General features: G+C 35.4%; 4 protein-coding genes across 7 annotated transcripts; 3 read left to right on the top strand and 1 right to left on the bottom strand.

Moving 5' to 3' along the window:
• Positions 1–1,137: 1,137 nt before the first annotated feature.
• On the top strand, positions 1,138–4,052 carry PBF1 (N-terminal nucleophile aminohydrolases (Ntn hydrolases) superfamily protein). The gene is made up of 7 exons (XM_012228176.3): positions 1,138–1,303; positions 1,393–1,500; positions 2,236–2,317; positions 3,020–3,149; positions 3,229–3,371; positions 3,466–3,552; positions 3,709–4,052. The coding sequence occupies exons 1-7, from the start codon at positions 1,257–1,259 to the stop codon at positions 3,781–3,783; spliced, it is 672 nt and encodes a 223-aa protein (XP_012083566.1). The 5' UTR covers positions 1,138–1,256; the 3' UTR covers positions 3,784–4,052.
• A 187-nt stretch (positions 4,053–4,239) lies between these two features.
• LOC105643114 (DUF1499 family protein) lies at positions 4,240–5,947 on the bottom strand. Of its 3 annotated transcripts, none has more exons than XM_012228178.4 (7): positions 5,532–5,946; positions 5,401–5,457; positions 5,164–5,289; positions 4,940–5,006; positions 4,756–4,848; positions 4,559–4,665; positions 4,240–4,479 (listed from the first exon to the last, which is right to left on the bottom strand). In XM_012228178.4, exons 1-7 carry the CDS (start codon positions 5,786–5,788, stop codon positions 4,467–4,469), a joined length of 720 nt encoding a protein of 239 aa, XP_012083568.1. In that variant the 5' UTR covers positions 5,789–5,946; the 3' UTR covers positions 4,240–4,466. The 3 variants fall into 3 exon arrangements, with proteins under 3 accessions (XP_012083568.1, XP_012083567.1, XP_020538373.1); XM_012228177.4 differs by having other exon boundaries at positions 4,559–4,672; positions 5,532–5,942; XM_020682714.3 differs by lacking the exon at positions 5,401–5,457 and having other exon boundaries at positions 4,559–4,672; positions 5,532–5,947.
• KU80 (Ku80 family protein) lies at positions 5,660–12,263 on the top strand. Of its 2 annotated transcripts, XM_020682713.2 has the most exons (13): positions 5,660–5,791; positions 6,208–6,374; positions 6,890–6,982; positions 7,297–7,348; positions 7,576–7,707; positions 8,198–8,601; positions 9,039–9,325; positions 9,440–9,635; positions 9,758–9,964; positions 10,528–10,695; positions 10,792–11,106; positions 11,766–11,896; positions 11,999–12,263. In XM_020682713.2, the coding sequence occupies exons 2-13, from the start codon at positions 6,360–6,362 to the stop codon at positions 12,054–12,056; spliced, it is 2,058 nt and encodes a 685-aa protein (XP_020538372.1). In that variant the 5' UTR covers positions 5,660–5,791; positions 6,208–6,359; the 3' UTR covers positions 12,057–12,263. The 2 variants fall into 2 exon arrangements, with proteins under 2 accessions (XP_020538372.1, XP_012083570.1); XM_012228180.4 differs by lacking the exon at positions 5,660–5,791 and having other exon boundaries at positions 6,868–6,982.
• A 676-nt stretch (positions 12,264–12,939) lies between these two features.
• On the top strand, positions 12,940–17,303 carry LOC105643117 (glutathione S-transferase 2). The gene is made up of 10 exons (XM_012228181.4): positions 12,940–13,138; positions 13,258–13,351; positions 13,572–13,628; positions 13,790–13,875; positions 14,192–14,263; positions 14,713–14,766; positions 14,858–14,933; positions 15,551–15,612; positions 15,763–15,822; positions 16,847–17,303. The coding sequence occupies exons 1-10, from the start codon at positions 13,121–13,123 to the stop codon at positions 16,943–16,945; spliced, it is 678 nt and encodes a 225-aa protein (XP_012083571.1). The 5' UTR covers positions 12,940–13,120; the 3' UTR covers positions 16,946–17,303.
• Positions 17,304–17,411: the final 108 nt, after the last annotated feature.

Raw genomic sequence — 17,411 nt, forward strand, 5'->3', positions numbered from 1 at the left:
TAATCTATTTTCTCTTATTTGGTTGCTATGTTAAAAATCAATTTTTAAAAAATTAAAATATTTAATTTATAAAAGTATAAAATATTTACTAGATATATAAATTTAATACCGTTAAGAATCCCACATTGACTACATATTAAAACCATAAAGGACATATAATATAAAGGTGATAAGTTAATTAATTAATTGATTAGTGTTAATATTTTAACATTGATTGTCACATCGCATATAATTTTCAAGCATGAAAAATATTTTACTTAGATCGATTTTTTAGCACCCCAAATATAAAAATCTAATTAATTCAAACAAACAAAGCCTTAATTTTTCCGTCTGGATTAAAATGACCAAAAGATCAATTAACCTAACAGGTTTTGGCTCAGCAATTTGTTTGATATGCTGTGCACCGTAGTGCAAAAAAGATGCCCATCTAGATAAACATAAATTTATAGTTTTTTTTTTTTTTTTACACTCGACTATCCACAAACATATCGTTTTCTCTCTTTTTCTGAAAATGCTTAATTAATAATTAGTGCCTTTTTGACTTCCTAATGGTATATATCCGTTTCCACAAATTGAATTTTTAAATTCTACTAATAACTTTCCAGATTGGATAATAAAATTGGTAATTAAGGATAAGTACTAAAAATATTACTATTATTAATAGGAATATGCATCTAAGTATCCTCTGTGACTGTGAACAACGCTGCTTAAACAAGAGCGAGGTTAAATAATTAAATTGAAGTGAATCGGAATATATTGAAACGACAAGTAGTTTCTCTAGTGATTTTGGGAACCATTAATAGTTTCGGGGAATGCAAGGCACTAAAAAATAATTATCGAATCACTCGAGTTGCAGCTGGCTGTTCTGGTTCTTGCATTGCATGGTTGGTAAACGACAGCACGTTCAAATGCCGTAGAAACGGTAATTCGAGGCAGGTGAATTTGGGCTATGCAAAACTAAACACTTGGACAATAAATACTGCCCAATTCTCCAGACGGGCCTTTTTCTTGGGCTTGATTTGTTAAAATCGACATAAATTAAGCTTGTCCGACAGGCGGTTTTGTAAACTCTATACACAAGCTTTAAAACGGTGCCGTATTACATTAAGTTTTGTTTGGTTTCTTGATGGCAAAGACAGGCGAGATCCAGTGAAATATAAACGAGGAGGTACACCTTGAAGCTTCAATTGGATTCTGCAATTTATTTGCCCTAAATTTCATCCCTGCAATTTGATCTCCATTTTCGTTGATACACCATGACTAAGCAACACGCTAACTGGTCTCCGTACGATAACAATGGAGGGTTCGTATTCCGTTCTTCCTCAAATATTCATCGTCAGTTTCTCTATCTACGCGATTTCTTATATTGATTTGATATTTTACTTGTTGCAGATCTTGTGTCGCAATTGCTGGCGCCAATTACTGCGTCATTGCTGCCGACACTCGAATGTCCACTGGCTACAGTATTCTCACCCGCGAGTACTCCAAAATCTGTAAACTGTAAGTTTTTTCTTTCTCAATTTCTGCCTTTTAGTCGTGGATTGTCCAAGCTGAGTATGACTACTTGTTTATTGTCTCTGGGTTTTAGTGGTGTGTTGTGAGAATATGGAAGCCTTAGTTTCAGGTTTTGATTAGGGTCGCTAATAGGTCTTCTGTTGGTTTCTGTGCTTTCAATTCTTGGAACAGACAAATGCATGGAATTGGCTATAAAATGTTTGTGGAGCAGGCTATTTTAGTGTTATTTGTTCCTTTTAAACAGTATCAAACCAATGTGCGGAACTGGATGAAGTTGAAAATAGTTCAATCTTCGCATGCATCTTGGGATTTTCAAATTAGTTCATTTGATTCAGAAATGTAAATATTTATATTGGAAGTCAGAATAAAATTGCTTGGACTCATCATTAATGACACCAATCCATCATAATAATCATAAGGTGTAGTTCCTGTTGAAGTTTAGTAACAGTAATTTGACGTGATTTTGCTTCTCTTTTATGATACTTAATTGGGGTTTTTATGATTTTTCTGTCCATTTGGACGCCCATAATGTCCATACCTCTGGACTCTGATAGTAAGCAGTTTACTACATATTTTATAGTTGTTAAATGAACGTTGATAATGATCTGGAAGTGTGGGAAATCCATCATCCAGCTCTTGAATAAACTTTTTGTGTTTTTATTATGTGTTTTCTCTTTCTTTGTTTAAAATTCTGACTGGATGTGTTCTTATTGTGATCAGAGCGGAAAAATCTATAATGGCATCTTCTGGCTTTCAAGCTGATGTAAAAGCCCTACAAAAGCATTTGGCAGCTAGGCACTTGGTCAGTCTGCAAAAACTATAAATTGATTACTCGTTTTGTTGTGTTGTGTTTCGTCCTAATGTAATTAGCTCCATTTCTTTTGATCACATTACTTTCTGGATTAAACATGTTGGTTAACAAAGTTGAAGGCTTTCCATAAAACATACAAATGGAGGTGTGTTTGCAAATCTAGTTGGGAGGTTTTCATATGAGAAACAGGAGGCCTTAAACAATTGATACATAAAGAAAACTTGTAGTCACATGGAGTCATTTCCATTTTATAGCCAATGGATCAAGGACCAAGGAATTGGTGATAGTTCAGCCTCATTTTGTATATAGTGGATTGACGGACAAGCACTAAACCATTTTTTGTTCTTCATTTTTCTTGTTTGTTTCTAGATTTCCTTAGCGATGTATTTATTGTAACTGCTCAATTTTTCAGTTGCAAAGTGCATCAGAGGTCATGGTATTTGGCAAGTAATGTTAGAAAATGCTTTTGTTCTTGTATATATGCATTCGGTGCACCAGCACTAGGTGAATTTACTGGGCTTTTTATTTTTTAAGAGGCTGAATGTTTTCTCATGCCAAGTCCTTTGGTAGACTTGTGGGATATATAAGTATGTCTTGTTTTGGACTTTCAACTGCATTTAGCTATGTTAGATAATTGGACACCTGTTTTTCTTCTGATGCCATCACTTTTTCATGTTCCTTTTTTTAATTCAGATTTATCAACATCAACACAACAAGCAAATGAGCTGCCCTGCCATGGCTCAACTACTCTCCAACACATTATACTACAAACGCTTTTTCCCTTATTATGCTTTTAATGTTCTGGGCGGTCTTGACAGTGAAGGTAAACTGATAGAAGCTGTTGGTGCTGCTTTAAGCTGTTTCCTTGTATAACAATGTGCTTTTCTTATTCCAAACTGTAGGAAAGGGCTGTGTTTACACTTATGACGCTGTTGGTTCATACGAGAGGGTTGGATATAGTGCCCAGGGTAGCGGTTCTACTCTTATCATGCCTTTTCTGGATAACCAACTGAAGTCACCCAGCCCGCTTTTATTACCTGCCCAAGTATGTGCTATTGGTTTATCTCATTTATAGATGTGTATTTTTCAGATCCTTTTGTCTTTAACATTTCTGTCTTGAATATCTATGGGCTATGCAGGATGCTGTAACTCCACTTTCAGAAGTGGAAGCTGTTGATTTGGTCAAAACTGTTTTTGCATCTGCAACTGAGAGGGATATATACACTGTAAGTTCTTGTTTCTTTACAGATTTTGCTTTAGGTGAACGTAGTTGTATCAGGAGTAGAATACTTTTATGAAAGAGAGATAGAGAGACAAGCTCTTATGTTTATATGTAATTCATGTATGCCTTTTTCATTAACCTCTTATATTCTGCTATACAGGGAGACAAGCTTGAAATTGTTATTCTAAATGCTGATGGTATTCGTCGCGAGTATTTGGAACTCAGGAAAGATTAATCTGTCCAAAAAAGACTCCTTGATGGTCTTGTTATCATGAGTTGGAGGAGGTACATGGATTATGGCGCTCGTTGTGGTTGATGTTTCTGCAATCCTGTTTGATCAATGTAACTTTTAAAGCAGTCCAACTAGAACAAGTGCATTTCGTAGTATAGATTTTCAATGATAATATGACGCAATTCAGGTGTTTGAACTTACTTAAATTGGCTGCTCTGAAATATTTGTTGTGGGTATGGATTTACAAAATCATGCAGTTTTTATTTTTGCTCCATATGGTGTAGAAAATTAGCTGTTTGCAAATGGATGTTAGAACCTTTTTCATTGCACACAACAGGGTAAGTGAGCATATCACCACCCACGTCTTATTTTTTGCCATTTGATTTTTAGGTTCATTGTTTTTGTGACTTGGTTATTTAAGCTTTCAAATCATATTCCTGAGCATCCAAAATCCAATCATGCACAATGAAATCCAATCATGATAGATTCAAATTCATTACAATTTGCAAGATGATATTTCAGTTCTGATTCAGAAGCTACTTGAGTTTTATAAAAGAATGAATGCATCAATTTATTCCTTATCCTTAAAATTCTAATTGCTCAACGCTATGAGACTTCCAGTATCAGAAGGGCCCCCTTCTCTCTTCAGAAGCTTTCTGCAGAAGTCCATCCTTTTTTCTCCAATTCTAGTCGCAATGTCTGTAATGAATTCCACATTCAGAAATCAAATGGACATATAATTGAAAGAGAGAGGCCCTAATTGTCAGCAAAATGTCACCTTAATTCTCTTTCTATTGTAATCAAAGTCAAAGTTTCCCAATCGCGATGCAGATCGATACTCCACGATGGAGTTATTGCCAGGTGGAAACCAGAACTCAACATCATCTACTAACTTTTGGAAACCATATCAGTAATAATTACGATCCCTGAGAGACAATTTTGTATAAACGATGATCTGAGAGAGTTAAAACTTACCCCCAAAATAGGGCTTTGGTACTCAACATGCACATAGTCATCAGTCTTTTCTGCAATTCGCGGGGTAAACCTATCTGGTTTTGTTGATTCTATCTACAAGAAGTACAACGCCATTTGTTAATTGGGATCATCTGCTGTGTAATAATTCCCAAATTGTTAAAAAATCTGAATACAGGACATTTACCACTTGAAGAAGCTCCTCGATCGCCACTTCTTTGCTAACAGGCTTTTCTCTACTTCCATTATAGTTCCTACAAAAAACATATACCGACATATTAATCACGTTGTTATTGAGACATTTGACTGATGGATGTGGGTCCCAGCTGCCGACCACAAGCAACTGTGGGATCAGCTTTTCCACATGGTAGAAGCATGGTATACTTTATTCGACTCTGTAATGAATCTTACCAAGGAGGAGCATAATGGATTAGATCGCTGACATCTTCCGAAGTGGACACACAGTTCTTTGTGGCTGGACACAGAGATAGTGCTGCTTGGTTCTTCTGCACTCCCAAGTATTCAGGTCTTTTGCCACTGTAAATCAACCAGAAAATTAAAAAATTTGGAAATTAATTCCAACTTCGTTATCGGTGCTCATTGGGAACCGGAAATTGGAAATGCGAGGTTAGATGTAAAAGGAAATACCTTAGATTGAAAATGGCCCCAACTACTGCTAATTCACTACTCCTTAGTATGATTTCCCTTCAATTTTGTTATAATTTTTGTTAGGAATGGTTTCGCTTAACAGAGAGGGAAAGAGGGAGAGAGGGGAGTACCTTCGAGGAATTTGGTCGGTGGTTTCGTCGTGGCTGTTCTTGTCGTTTTGCTGATGAGAAAAGAGGATTCGGGGACGGCCAAAACTATTGCGGTTTTTGCTGTGATTCTTTTTATGACAGTAGCCCGAATAGGTGCTTGTTGGCGCTGTCATCGAAGCCATTTCCAACCTTGAGTTCAATTTTCTCTCCGTCTCTCGCCACACCAAAGTCTGGACGTTCGTCGACCTTTTTATCTCTACGAGTAACAGCTCTCCCATCTGGTACTTGTAATGAAGATGCCGTGTGGATCATTCACTTGTCTAAAAACGACTACGTTTTGTTCACTTTTGATCCGTTGCAAAAATTTCTGCTATTATTTAATTCTTTCGCTATTCTACATTTTTCCTTTTGGTTAAGTGCTTTCCTAATCGCGAAATATGATACCATCTATACAATACAATCGGATATAAAAGTAAAACTTAACTGAGTTTTGCTATTTGGCTCTCTACCTATTTATGAAAGGTGAACAACTTACACAATTTCCGTATTTGGATTTATCTGTATACCAAATTAATAAAAATTAATTTTTTTAATTTAAATAAATATATTTTTGCCCTTTCTGTCGTTACCGTTCCCGTTTTGTATTTTTCGAGAGAGGAAAAAAATTAATGAGGAGGCTTGCGCTGAATAATACTAGGACTTTTATGTAATTTGGCTGCTGACTTGGTAACTCGAGGCGGGAAGAAGAGAGTGCAGTGGAAGCACCAGCTGCCCATTTTAAACTAAAATTCCCCTCTCCTCCATTACAGCTTCTACAAGACTCCACAAGCTTTGCTCTCGGTGTCTGCAATGGCTCGAAACAGGGTACAACATTATCACTTTCTTATTTGATCACCAATTATTTGTTTTCATATACACACATATGAAAAGAAAAAAAAAAGTTGAAATCATTCCAACGTTTGACTTTATTTTTTCATTTTGTTCACGTATTGTTCTGTTTAGGGTTTAGGGTTCACTGCGAATTGCTTGAATTAAAAACTTTATCTGGTAACAAGTGAACCAGAGTCCTAAACAATGTCCTTAAGATTCTCATTAAAACAAATGTTTTCTTTAGGGTTTAGTGTCTTCGTATGAAGACAAAGATAAAAGCTCACATGTTTATTTGTGGATCAAACCCCTGGCGGTAATGGTGTTGGTTTTGATTCTTGGACTCTACCGGTGTTTGGTTCTGTTTACTTGTAAAAGAATAATGAGAATAAATTCTAGTGTTCGTGTTATTTTTCATTCTTTTATAAAGAGCTATTATTAAAAGCTGAAAAAGAAATCATCACATTGTTTTTTCACTTGCAAATTCGAGATATGTTTACTATTTGAAACAGGAAGGATTGGTATTGTTACTTGATGTTGGTCCATCAATGCACAGTGTTCTTCCTGAGGTTGAAAGAATCTGTTCTATGCTTATACAGAAAAAGGTATCCCCTCGCTTATTCAACTAGTTTCATTTCTTTGAATTCTTTTATAAGTCTCTAGATTTAGCCAGGATGCTAATAAAGCTAGTGTACTGTACGTATACCTACCTTGGTGGCTTTCAATTATATTGACACAACCTATTATTAAAGTTATGCATTTTCTTCGGTCTTCATTTATTCAATTTGAATATGGAAACTGTCCTATGTGTGAATGCAACTTTTCAAGAAAGAGTTTCCATCACTAATTGTGAATTTGCGATTCTCATGGACTATTAGTTTAAGAATGTAATAGTTATTGATTCCTTTGTTACATGCAGCTAATTTACAGCAAATCTGATGAAGTTGGAGTTGTCGTATTTGGAACTGAAGGTATTTTTTTGACTTTGCATGTTGCTGAAGGCAGAGAGGTTCATGCTTTAGTTGAAGTGATAATTTTCAGCATCCGTGGCTGATTTTTGTTCTTTCCATTAACTATGTTTGTTTAATCTTTGCAATATATAGAATATATGTGTTTGTGTGTGCACGTCTTTGTTCATTTCAGGTTTGATTTACTCTAAAAGGAAGTCTTGGTTAATTATTTCTTTTAAAATCCACAGACACTGACAATGAGCTGACAACAGAAGTGGGTGGCTATGAGAATGTTGTGGTTTTACGGAAGATCAAGGTTGTTGATGGAGACCTTGTTGAAGCATTACAACAGCTCCCACAAGGAACTGTTCCTGGTGATTGTATCCAACTCATTGCCAATACTTTTTCTCAGATTTTATTTTCTATATAAGTGCATTGCATTGCATCCCATCGATATTGCTGCAGTTCCCTTTTTGGTATGCTTCTTCTGGTTCTCAATATTATCAGTTATGGGTTCGTTGTGCAATATCTTTTCTTTATTATCACAGCTCTGCTAATGTTCGCTTCATATTATAGAGAATAAATTTCAGTCATACATCTTCAATGGCTAAATTATTGGCAAAGTATGCTTTTCTAACCCGGCATTCCTTTGTTGTATGAAATTCTTTGTCTGTATGTGCCTGTGTTGATTTTGATGGATGATTGTTCTGTCAAGTAAGTCAAAAAATATACAGAGCCATTTCCAGAATAAAAGTTTGTCTCTGATTTTATTGCTGAGGTTTGAATATTGTTTTAATATCATATAATCTTACATTCTTCCCTGTGATCATTTTGCAAATTTTCCACTATTTGTTTCCTTGACTTTGATAGATCTTGATGCTATTGTTGTTGGTATGGACATGCTGATAAAAAAGTACCAATTGACAAACAAAGGAAAAAAGCGTCTGTGTCTTATAACAGATGCACGAAATCCTACCAAAGATCCATGTGAAGGAACCAAAGCAGATCAAGTGCGTGTGATTGCTGAACAAATGGCTGCACATGGAGTGAAAATGGAAACTATTGTTGTAAGGGAAAGATTGAATGAGTATACAGATCAGAGAATAGTGGAAGAAAATGATCATCTGCTGCATCTATTTTCAGAGAAAACACGTGCAAAGACTGTGCATGTTGAGAGTCCAACCTCATTTTTGGGTGCACTTAAAACTCGAAAAATAACTCCAGTTACAATTTTCAGGGGTGATCTTGAAATTAGTTCCGAATTGAAGATTAAGGTGAGATTCTTAGTTCATAAGAGTTTTCCAAGTGTATGGTATTGATGTTACACATAATAAAATAGTTTTTTGCTCTTATAATATTTATTCGTATGTTTTCCCCTTCTAGTATTGGATACACCAAATCAACCTGGCATAGAGGTTTCTATATTCACAGGTTTTAGTATTTGTTTGTGGAGTCTAATTTTGCGGTAGGTCTCTATGCTACCACCCTCTCCGTTTTAGCTTTGGGATGTTAGTTGAACCTTATCATTTGTCCTCTTGTCATTATCGTGTAGTGATGGCTGCTGCATAAAAACAGTATCATATTTTATGTATGGACTTCCTGATTTGTTTAACTATGGAAAGTTTGTGTATGTTAGTATTGCAATTCATGTTTCTAAAACATAGTTTTAAGACTTTGAGGTTTATCCTTTTTGTGCATTATTTATGCCCAGGTGTGGGTCTACAAAAAAACCTCAGAGGAGAAGTTTCCCACCCTTGAGAAATATTCTGATAAAGCACCTCCAACTGATAAATATGCCACACATGAAGTGAAAGTGGATTATGAGTACAAAAGTATTGATGATCCTAGTAAGGTTGTACCGCCTGAGCAGAGAATTAAAGGTTATCGCTATGGCCCACAAGTGATTCCTATATCATCTGCTGAGTGGGATGCTTTCAAGTTCAAACCTGAAAAGGGTGTGAAGCTTTTAGGTTTTACTGATGCTTCAAACATATTGCGGTAAAGCACATTTGGTTTGATCACTGCATACTTTTGATTTAGTCAACATGGATTAAAATGATTACTTTGGTCTTACATTTTTATTTTATCCTAACCTGCATGTTAATCATCAAGACACTATTATATGAAAGATGTCAACATCTTTATTGCTGAACCTGGCAATTTGAGGGCAACAATTGCCGTTTCTGCCTTAGCACGGGCAATGAAGGAAATGGATAAGGTTGCAATTGTGCGATGTGTTTGGAGACAAGGACAGGGAACTGTTGTTGTGGGGGTTTTGACACCCAACCTATCTGACAAAGAAAATACTGTAGGTTTTAATCTAAAATAATATGGTTCCCTTATATCAAATTGTTTCCATACATTCTGCTTTCATATCTTGTTCTCGGATTCATTATCCTTGTCAAGATTGCTTTTTGGTCTTGTTGGCAGCCTGATTCTTTTTACTTCAACGTGCTTCCTTTTGCTGAGGATGTCCGGGAATTTCAGTTTGCTTCTTTCAGCAATTTTCCTGCCTCATGGCAGCCAAGTAAACAACAGCAAGAGGCAGCAGATAACCTTGTAATGATGCTTGACCTTGCGCAACCTGGAAGAGAGGAAGCTCTTCTGCCAGACTTCACACCAAATCCTATTCTTGAGGTATTTTGCAATTGTTATGTGCTTTAATTTCAGATCATTCCCAGGAGACATGATGACCTTCTTTGATGAGGAGACACTTATAGGTCCAGGCAAACATGTGGTTCTTTCTGAAATAAAACTTTTGGAGTTTTATCTAATGTCATTTGAGTGTTTCTTGGTATTGGTACTACCATATATAACTACTAAGATATTTATTTTGATTTTTTTTTTTTTTAAAATTTCTGCCTGAAACATTTTGGTGCATGGATGATATCTCAGAAGTCAGAACTGTTTTCATAGGGATGGTAGAACATGTAGGTCATTGTTTCATAGAATTGTGGACGATATCTGGGAGATTGTTAACTCTATTTTGTTGGATAAGGTGCCAAAAGCACGGATGCTGAGTTAGTTTTGGATGCAGTCATTAGTTGTAATATATGCGGTTTGTTTTAAAATTTTTTTACGGAATTGCTGGAAAGAGTCTTCAAAAGATGATTAAGGAAAGTATTTTCCTGTATCACTGCCCCCAGTGGGAATATTCTTGGTTTTCTGACTGCAACTTATAGCCACTTTATGTTTTTCAGAGGTTTTATCATCATCTTGAGTTAAAATCAAAGAACCCAGATGCAGCTGTACCTCCTCTAGACAGAACTCTCAAGAAGATAACTGAACCTGATCCACAACTTCTTTCTGAAAACAAGTCTTTTATTGACGCCTTCTGCAAAAGCTTTGAGGTCAAGGAGAATCCAAAGGTCATTTTCGCCAAGTTCTTTGATACTAAAGAAAATTGTATCATACTGCCAAGTTCATCATAATTCGTCAGTATTGATTAATGTGATCTGTTGCAGCTAAAGAAATCAACTAGGCGATTTTTGCGAGAGAAGCCATCTGGTTCTGATGATGAAAGGGATTATGTAAATGCATCCGATGCTCTAGCTGTCAAATCTGCTGAAAGCCAGGTAGAAAAAATTGGGGATTCAACCCCAGTCCAAGATTTCGAAGCCATGATGTCTCGCAGAGATAGCCCAGATTGGGTTGTTAAAGCAATTGAGGGCATTAAAAATAAGATATACAGCCTGGTGCAGAACCACTGTGGAGTGGATAATTATCCTAAAGCACTGGAATGTCTGGCTGCCCTCCGCAAAGGTTGCATCATTGAGCAAGTATGTCTCTTTTCTTCTTTAAGAGTTAATGTTTATAAATTTAGAGAATTTCAGGTTTGTCTTCTATTACCAAGCCGTATATGGTTGCAAACTTGAACACAAGTGTATATAGTGACAATCCCCCATTGTTTCCAATGGTATACATTTTTATCCTTGGCAGTGTTTTCTATATTATCTGGTTCCCATATTGACCTTTAAGTGGATTTGCATTATGGTCTACTCTTTGATGAATAGACTTTTCTCATTAACATAGGAACATTACTTTGGCTCGTGCTTTTGTGCAACCATATCCATCCCCTAACTGAAACTTCCTACCTCTCCCGGATTGATATGTAATCCATCTTTACATGAGAGAAAGAAAAGAGCTCTGTTGCAATCATTTTAGCTCTGTTTCCTCATTTTTAACACCTTGTCCTATTGAGTATTGACTACTTGGTTATCTTGCCAGTTCTGGAAGGAGAAACTATGAATATTCTTTCCATGAATGCATAATAATGTGTTATTGGTATTTGATATCTACCTAGCTCTTCTCAAACTGTTCACTGTCACCTCGATGCATTAGCAGTGTACTACTCCTAGGTTAAGCTACTTGTTTCGACTATTTTAGAAGAGCTAGGCTGATGATAGCTGGTTGATGTTTGAAGCTTCTTCCTATGCAGGAACCAAAACAATTCAATGATTTCCTTCGCCATCTTATCAGATTCTGCCAGGAGAAAAAGCTGGGCAGTTTCTGTGAATTTCTCATGTCGAACGAGCTCACTTTGATTTCCAAGTCAGAAGCAGAAGACAGGTTTTTCTTCTTAATTTGTTGATTGTCCTAGTTGCCCTTAATAAGCATTTTGCAACATCAGCCATTAATCTTTGCACTACTCTATTTTGTTTGTTTTATCAGTGATGTTACAGATGGTGAAGCTAGAAGCTTTCTGGTTAAAAAGGAGCCAAACGAGTGAGAACAAGAGTTCCTGGTGTGAGGCCTGAAATCTTGGGTCATTTAGCAGATGTAATGTAAGATCTATGACAAGAATTGTGTGTACATATATAAACACATTTAAATTTTGTATATATGCTTTTGTTTACATTTCGCCTGTGTAATTATGGGATTAACGCTATGGAAAAATGGGGCGGCCTTAGTCTCATGTGGACGCAATTTGGTATCAGCACTATGGTGTTCTCCCAAGTCAATTTTTGCTTTTAACGTATATCATTTTTTAATAATATGGATTAATTATTGATGTTAAAAAAATAATTTTTGCAATAACGAAGTAAAATAATAATAGAATGATAGGTATTTTGATTTTTTTAATTAAAAATTAACAGCAAAAAAGTAGATTTTGGGCGGAAAGGTTTTATAATTCATCAGACAAAAACTTTTAGAATATATTAATATATTTTTGAAAAGATACGGATTAAATAATTCATTTCATGAAACTAAAAGGATTAAACAGTAATTTACACTAAAAAAAAGAGACTGTAAAAATTCTGGTGTCTTTCAACCGAAAATGGGAGTCTGCGAACCGAAACTGAAGTAGAAAAATGGTAATCCAAATAAAATAAATTAGCAGAACAATCCAAATCGATTTGGTTCATTAGTTCTGGGAGTTCTAACTTCTAATTATTCTATAGAAAAAGAAATTTGGTAAGTCACTACATAAATCTGAACCGGAATCAAAAACTTTTTGATTACTCCTATTAAAAATTCGAACCAAAATCGAACTCTTAAAAGACCAAACCGGTCACTTCAGACCGATTTTTCTGTTAGGTCCGACTGCTCACCGCCAACAGAGAAAAGAAAAAGAAATACCGCCAAAAATTTAAAGTGGAGTGGTAAAATACTTTCTGCCAGTGCCAGTTCCAAGTTTGGTAGGTACTAAGTATTTTTCCTTGATTTCTAGTTTCGGACAGAAAGTTCCAAAATTTGACATGTACTTTTGTCTTTGGTGGGTCCCCGTTACTGAGACTTTATCACAAGAAGAAGGTTTTTGCTTCAGTCATTCAGATTCTCACTCTAGGTGCCATGGAAAACCTCAGCCAGGTGACTTGTTTTTGTCATCCCTCTTAATTTAGGGTTTCAATTTTCTATAAGCAGAGCATGCTCTTAAGAATTTGAGATTTTGCCTTTGATTTTTTACTTTTTGCACGATTCATCTGCAGAAAGACCCTGGAAATTCATCGCCAAAGCTTACCCTGTATTCTTACTGGCAGAGCTCTTGTGCATGGCGTGTCCGCTTTGCTCTAAACCTCAAAGGTATTACTAATACTTAATTATCGTTTAGTTTATATTTTACGACGGCGACTCTTCACTCTCTCCAATTTAATCTGCATTTCAAGAATTCTTTCACAAATGAAACCGTTGTCTGTTTGTAACTTCTCTTTTAAGTGAATCTTGGTGTAGATGCGCTTTTATCTAAACATATGACTTGTATGGACTGAACTTTATTTGATTGTCTCTCCGAATGAATGTTTAGGACTTTCCTATGAGTACAAAGCAGTGAACCTTGAAAAAGGAGAACAATTTTCTCCAGGTGAGCCTCAAAATGATTTTTATGTGCTTCTCTTACCTTGGAATACAGAAATTTTAAGAAAGGTTTTTAATTAGCATTTTTATATACTTCATTTAAAGAAATAGAATCTGCCATTGGGTAGTTGGAATCTCCAAATGATGAATGCTGTGCTTGAATAACAGAGTTTGAACGATTAAATCCTCTTCATTATGTACCGGTGTTGGTTGATGGTGATGTGGTGGTCTCAGACTCTTTTGCAATATTGCTGGTCAGTGTTCCTCACTTGAAAAGTTAATTCATAAAAGGACTAGTGCATGTTAATTAAGGGACTGCATTAAGAAAAGATTTGGAATATACATGATAGGCGACAACAGTCATACCGAATAAATGCTTATTGTTGATCCCCTTTCTAGTCATGGCTGCATGCTGTTTTGTCTTTCACTTTGAAGTAAACAAATCCTTGCACGTGCTTAGATTATCTTTGCTGTTCTTTTTGTTACGATATGGTTGTCGTATTATGATGGTTTTGCATGTGTATTTCTTCTAATATTTGAACAAAATCTATTGTTGTGATTTTTGGCTAGTATTTGGAAGAAAAGTATCCTCAAAAGGCATTGTTGCCAGATGATATTCAGCAAAGAGCTCTGAATCTGCAGGTAAGATACTGTTTGCACTCTTTAAATGTGGAATCTGCAATTATGAAGTCTAAATCTGATGATGTCATGATAACATTTGGATTCTCAAATTTGATGCATTGGTATAAGGTTCATGAAATGAACAATTTAAGCTCCATTTTAAGCAAATGATTTGAAATACATTGCACAAATCCACATGCCTTGGCCATGTAAATAGTTGTAATTTTGACAATCCCATGGCTTTCCACTTCATGAATTGCAAGGGCCATTGAAATGGAACCAGCAAAACCATTTAATTTGAATTTTTGCACCTCCTAGATGGCTTTCCTTCAATTCAGACCACAATAATTGAATCACTTGATATTGGCTCATACCATTTGTTTCTAAATTTATAATTGCAAGCTTCAAAGGTTTGCTTTATCAACTCATCCTTTATATGCAACCATGATAACCTTTAGTTCTTGTGACAGGCTGCCAGTATCATCACCTCTAGCATGCAACCTCTTCATATGGTGTCATTGCAGGTGTACTCTATTTTTTTTTGCTCAAGTTGTTTGCATTTGCCCTGTTTTCTTGAATGGATGGACTTATCATGATCTCTCTTCATTTTCATAGAAATATATGGAAGAAAAAATCGGTCCTGGAGAGCCATTATTGTGGAGTCAATCTATTATCGAGAAGGGTCTGCTTGGTAAGCATTTCCGTTACAGGTGCAGCCTGCTTCTCTGCGTGTGTTTATGCATCATGAGTTAATGTGCTCTATCCATGTTGCGAAGGTTCTAAAAGATACATGGGCGGAGCTAAAATTAGAATTTGAGGGGATAAATATAATTTCTCCAGTTTTTTTTTCTGTGAATATTTCATTTTTGCCAGATTAGATAACTCGAATCTCAATAACTATAAAAAGAACTTTCTATTCTAGTTCACTCAAGCGGGGTCGAAATGGATAATTTCCCAAATTTCAATCATGTTATTTATTTTTACTATGTTTAATATAATTCTGCCTATCCCAGTCAAAAATAGAAAATATTACTCAATGGAAGTCAAAACGACTAAAGTCACATGGTATAAATGTAAGAATGTGTGTGGAAGTTGAATTTGTTATGAAACCATTTGACAGAATATGCAGTACATAAATAGTGCATCAATTAAAATTGTGTTAAAAAAAAACCTCAAAAAAACAAGTCTAATAGCAGCCGCTTTTTGTTCTATTTTCTTTGTCTTCAGTTGTCTTTGTTATTTTCAAAATCTAGAAAATCTTGTTTATGCCTTCTTACTTAACGTCAAATATTTTATGCTTTTTTCTAGCTCTTGAGAGGTTGCTCAAAGATTTTGCAAGCAGATATGCCACTGGAGAATCCGTGTTCATGGTCTCTCTTTTTATTGTTTCGTTCATCTTTTATTTGTTGAACTAATTTCAATAAGACCTTGATGCTCCTGCTTACTTTTGACGTTGTCCTTCAAAATCATAAGCACCTTATATACGAAGCTGATCACCATAGTCTTCTTTTTCTTGGCAGGCTGATGTTTTTCTTGCTCCACAAATAGCTGTGGCCTCAATGAGATTCAAAATTGATATGGTAAAACCTTTTTCCTTAATTTTTGTTCCTTCCTTGGGAATTCTTTTCGATCTCAAAGTAAATAGCATTTTGTGTTTCACTATTTATGCTTCGTTGCTGTTATGCGTCCTTTTTTAGAGTGCTTAATTCATCTTTGTTTGTTACAATAAGGTTCATTCAACATTGGAAGCACATCCATTATTGCACAATGGCATTAAAGCACATTCTTAATTGCACATGGGCATTAAATTTGACAAGTTAACCTTTCGTCTATGTCCACAGAAAGCATATAAATACAGAAATGGCAAGAATCATTTAAGTACGGGAGAGAATCATTGTTGTTAGGCTGCAAGACTATTGGTTTTGCAAAATAGGTAGTGATTGAGAGATGCAAGAAGGTTGAAGGTTTTTGCTAAAATGCCATAATCTTGAAACATTTTAGGTTAAGTTTTAATGTTTAGAGGGATAATCCAAAATAATATTAATAGGGCTGAGGTGTATAGGATTGGTTAAATAATGTCTATGAATTGGTGGAAAGAGCTGGGTAGATGAGGGTTGAAACTTGTCATCCAAGATTTGAAGAAGAAAGGATTTGTGCCTACTGCCGCCTAGCATTAGGGCAGCCCTTATGCCAAACAGAATTTTGTTCATCAGGTTTCTTCAGAATCCTTGGACATATGATAAAGTTTTTGATGGTCCAGAATGATAAAGGAATTTCTGCTATTCTTTTTTTTTTTTTTTTGCTTCATGATTGGTTTTTGGGTTTTTCTTTTTCTTTTTCCACAAAATAAAATTCTTCGTTCAATTTATGCACAGTTTTTCAATTTATTCTTATGTTATGGCATCAATCATAAGAAAAGAATGATTGGAGCTAGGATAATTATGCAGCCCAGAATTTCAAAAGACAAACCCTACTGGTTGTGATAGTAAAATACATGATTTTGAAGCTATACTGAGAGTGTTATTAATATAGTTCTTATGTACATTTGTGGTGTAATGTAAAGGAAAATCCTTTTTAATTTGGTTTTGTTGTGTATATATGCAGTCCAAGTTCCCAACCTTGGCTAGGATATATGAATCATACAAGATCTTACCGGAGTTTGCAGCTTCACTCCCGATATCACAACCTGATGCAGTGCATTAGCTTTGGTTTTCATCTTGAACAGAATTAAGGCAAGCCAACAACATTTGAAGCACACCAACTTAATTGGTCCCAACACCTGCTATCTTGTGGCGAGTATGCATCCAGCGTATTGCACTATTTATGCGTTACTTTTGCAAGTTGTTGTACTCAAAATAATATTTGCACTATAAATTGCACATGCCATGATTGAAAAGTTATGTAAATGAATTTTCAGCGGTTGGATGAGGGTTTTCATTTTGATCTTAGCTGAAAAATCATGTCCGCCATAGACGTAATCATGTAATCTTATTAGTTAGTATTTCTTTACTGTTTAAAACACTTTTAATGTGAGAATCATAGAAGATAGTACATTCTATAATTTCATAGTATTGTCGATATCAACACTAATTTGTTGAATTTTTCAAAACAATAATTGAATTGAGAACTCAGCTCCATAAATCATATGACAAGACACCACCGGCTTTCC

This window comes from Jatropha curcas, chromosome 5 (assembly GCF_041381405.1).
Source record: "Jatropha curcas cultivar XTBG-Jc1 chromosome 5, XTBG_Jcur_1.0, whole genome shotgun sequence".
Lineage (NCBI taxonomy): Eukaryota > Viridiplantae > Streptophyta > Magnoliopsida > Malpighiales > Euphorbiaceae > Jatropha > Jatropha curcas.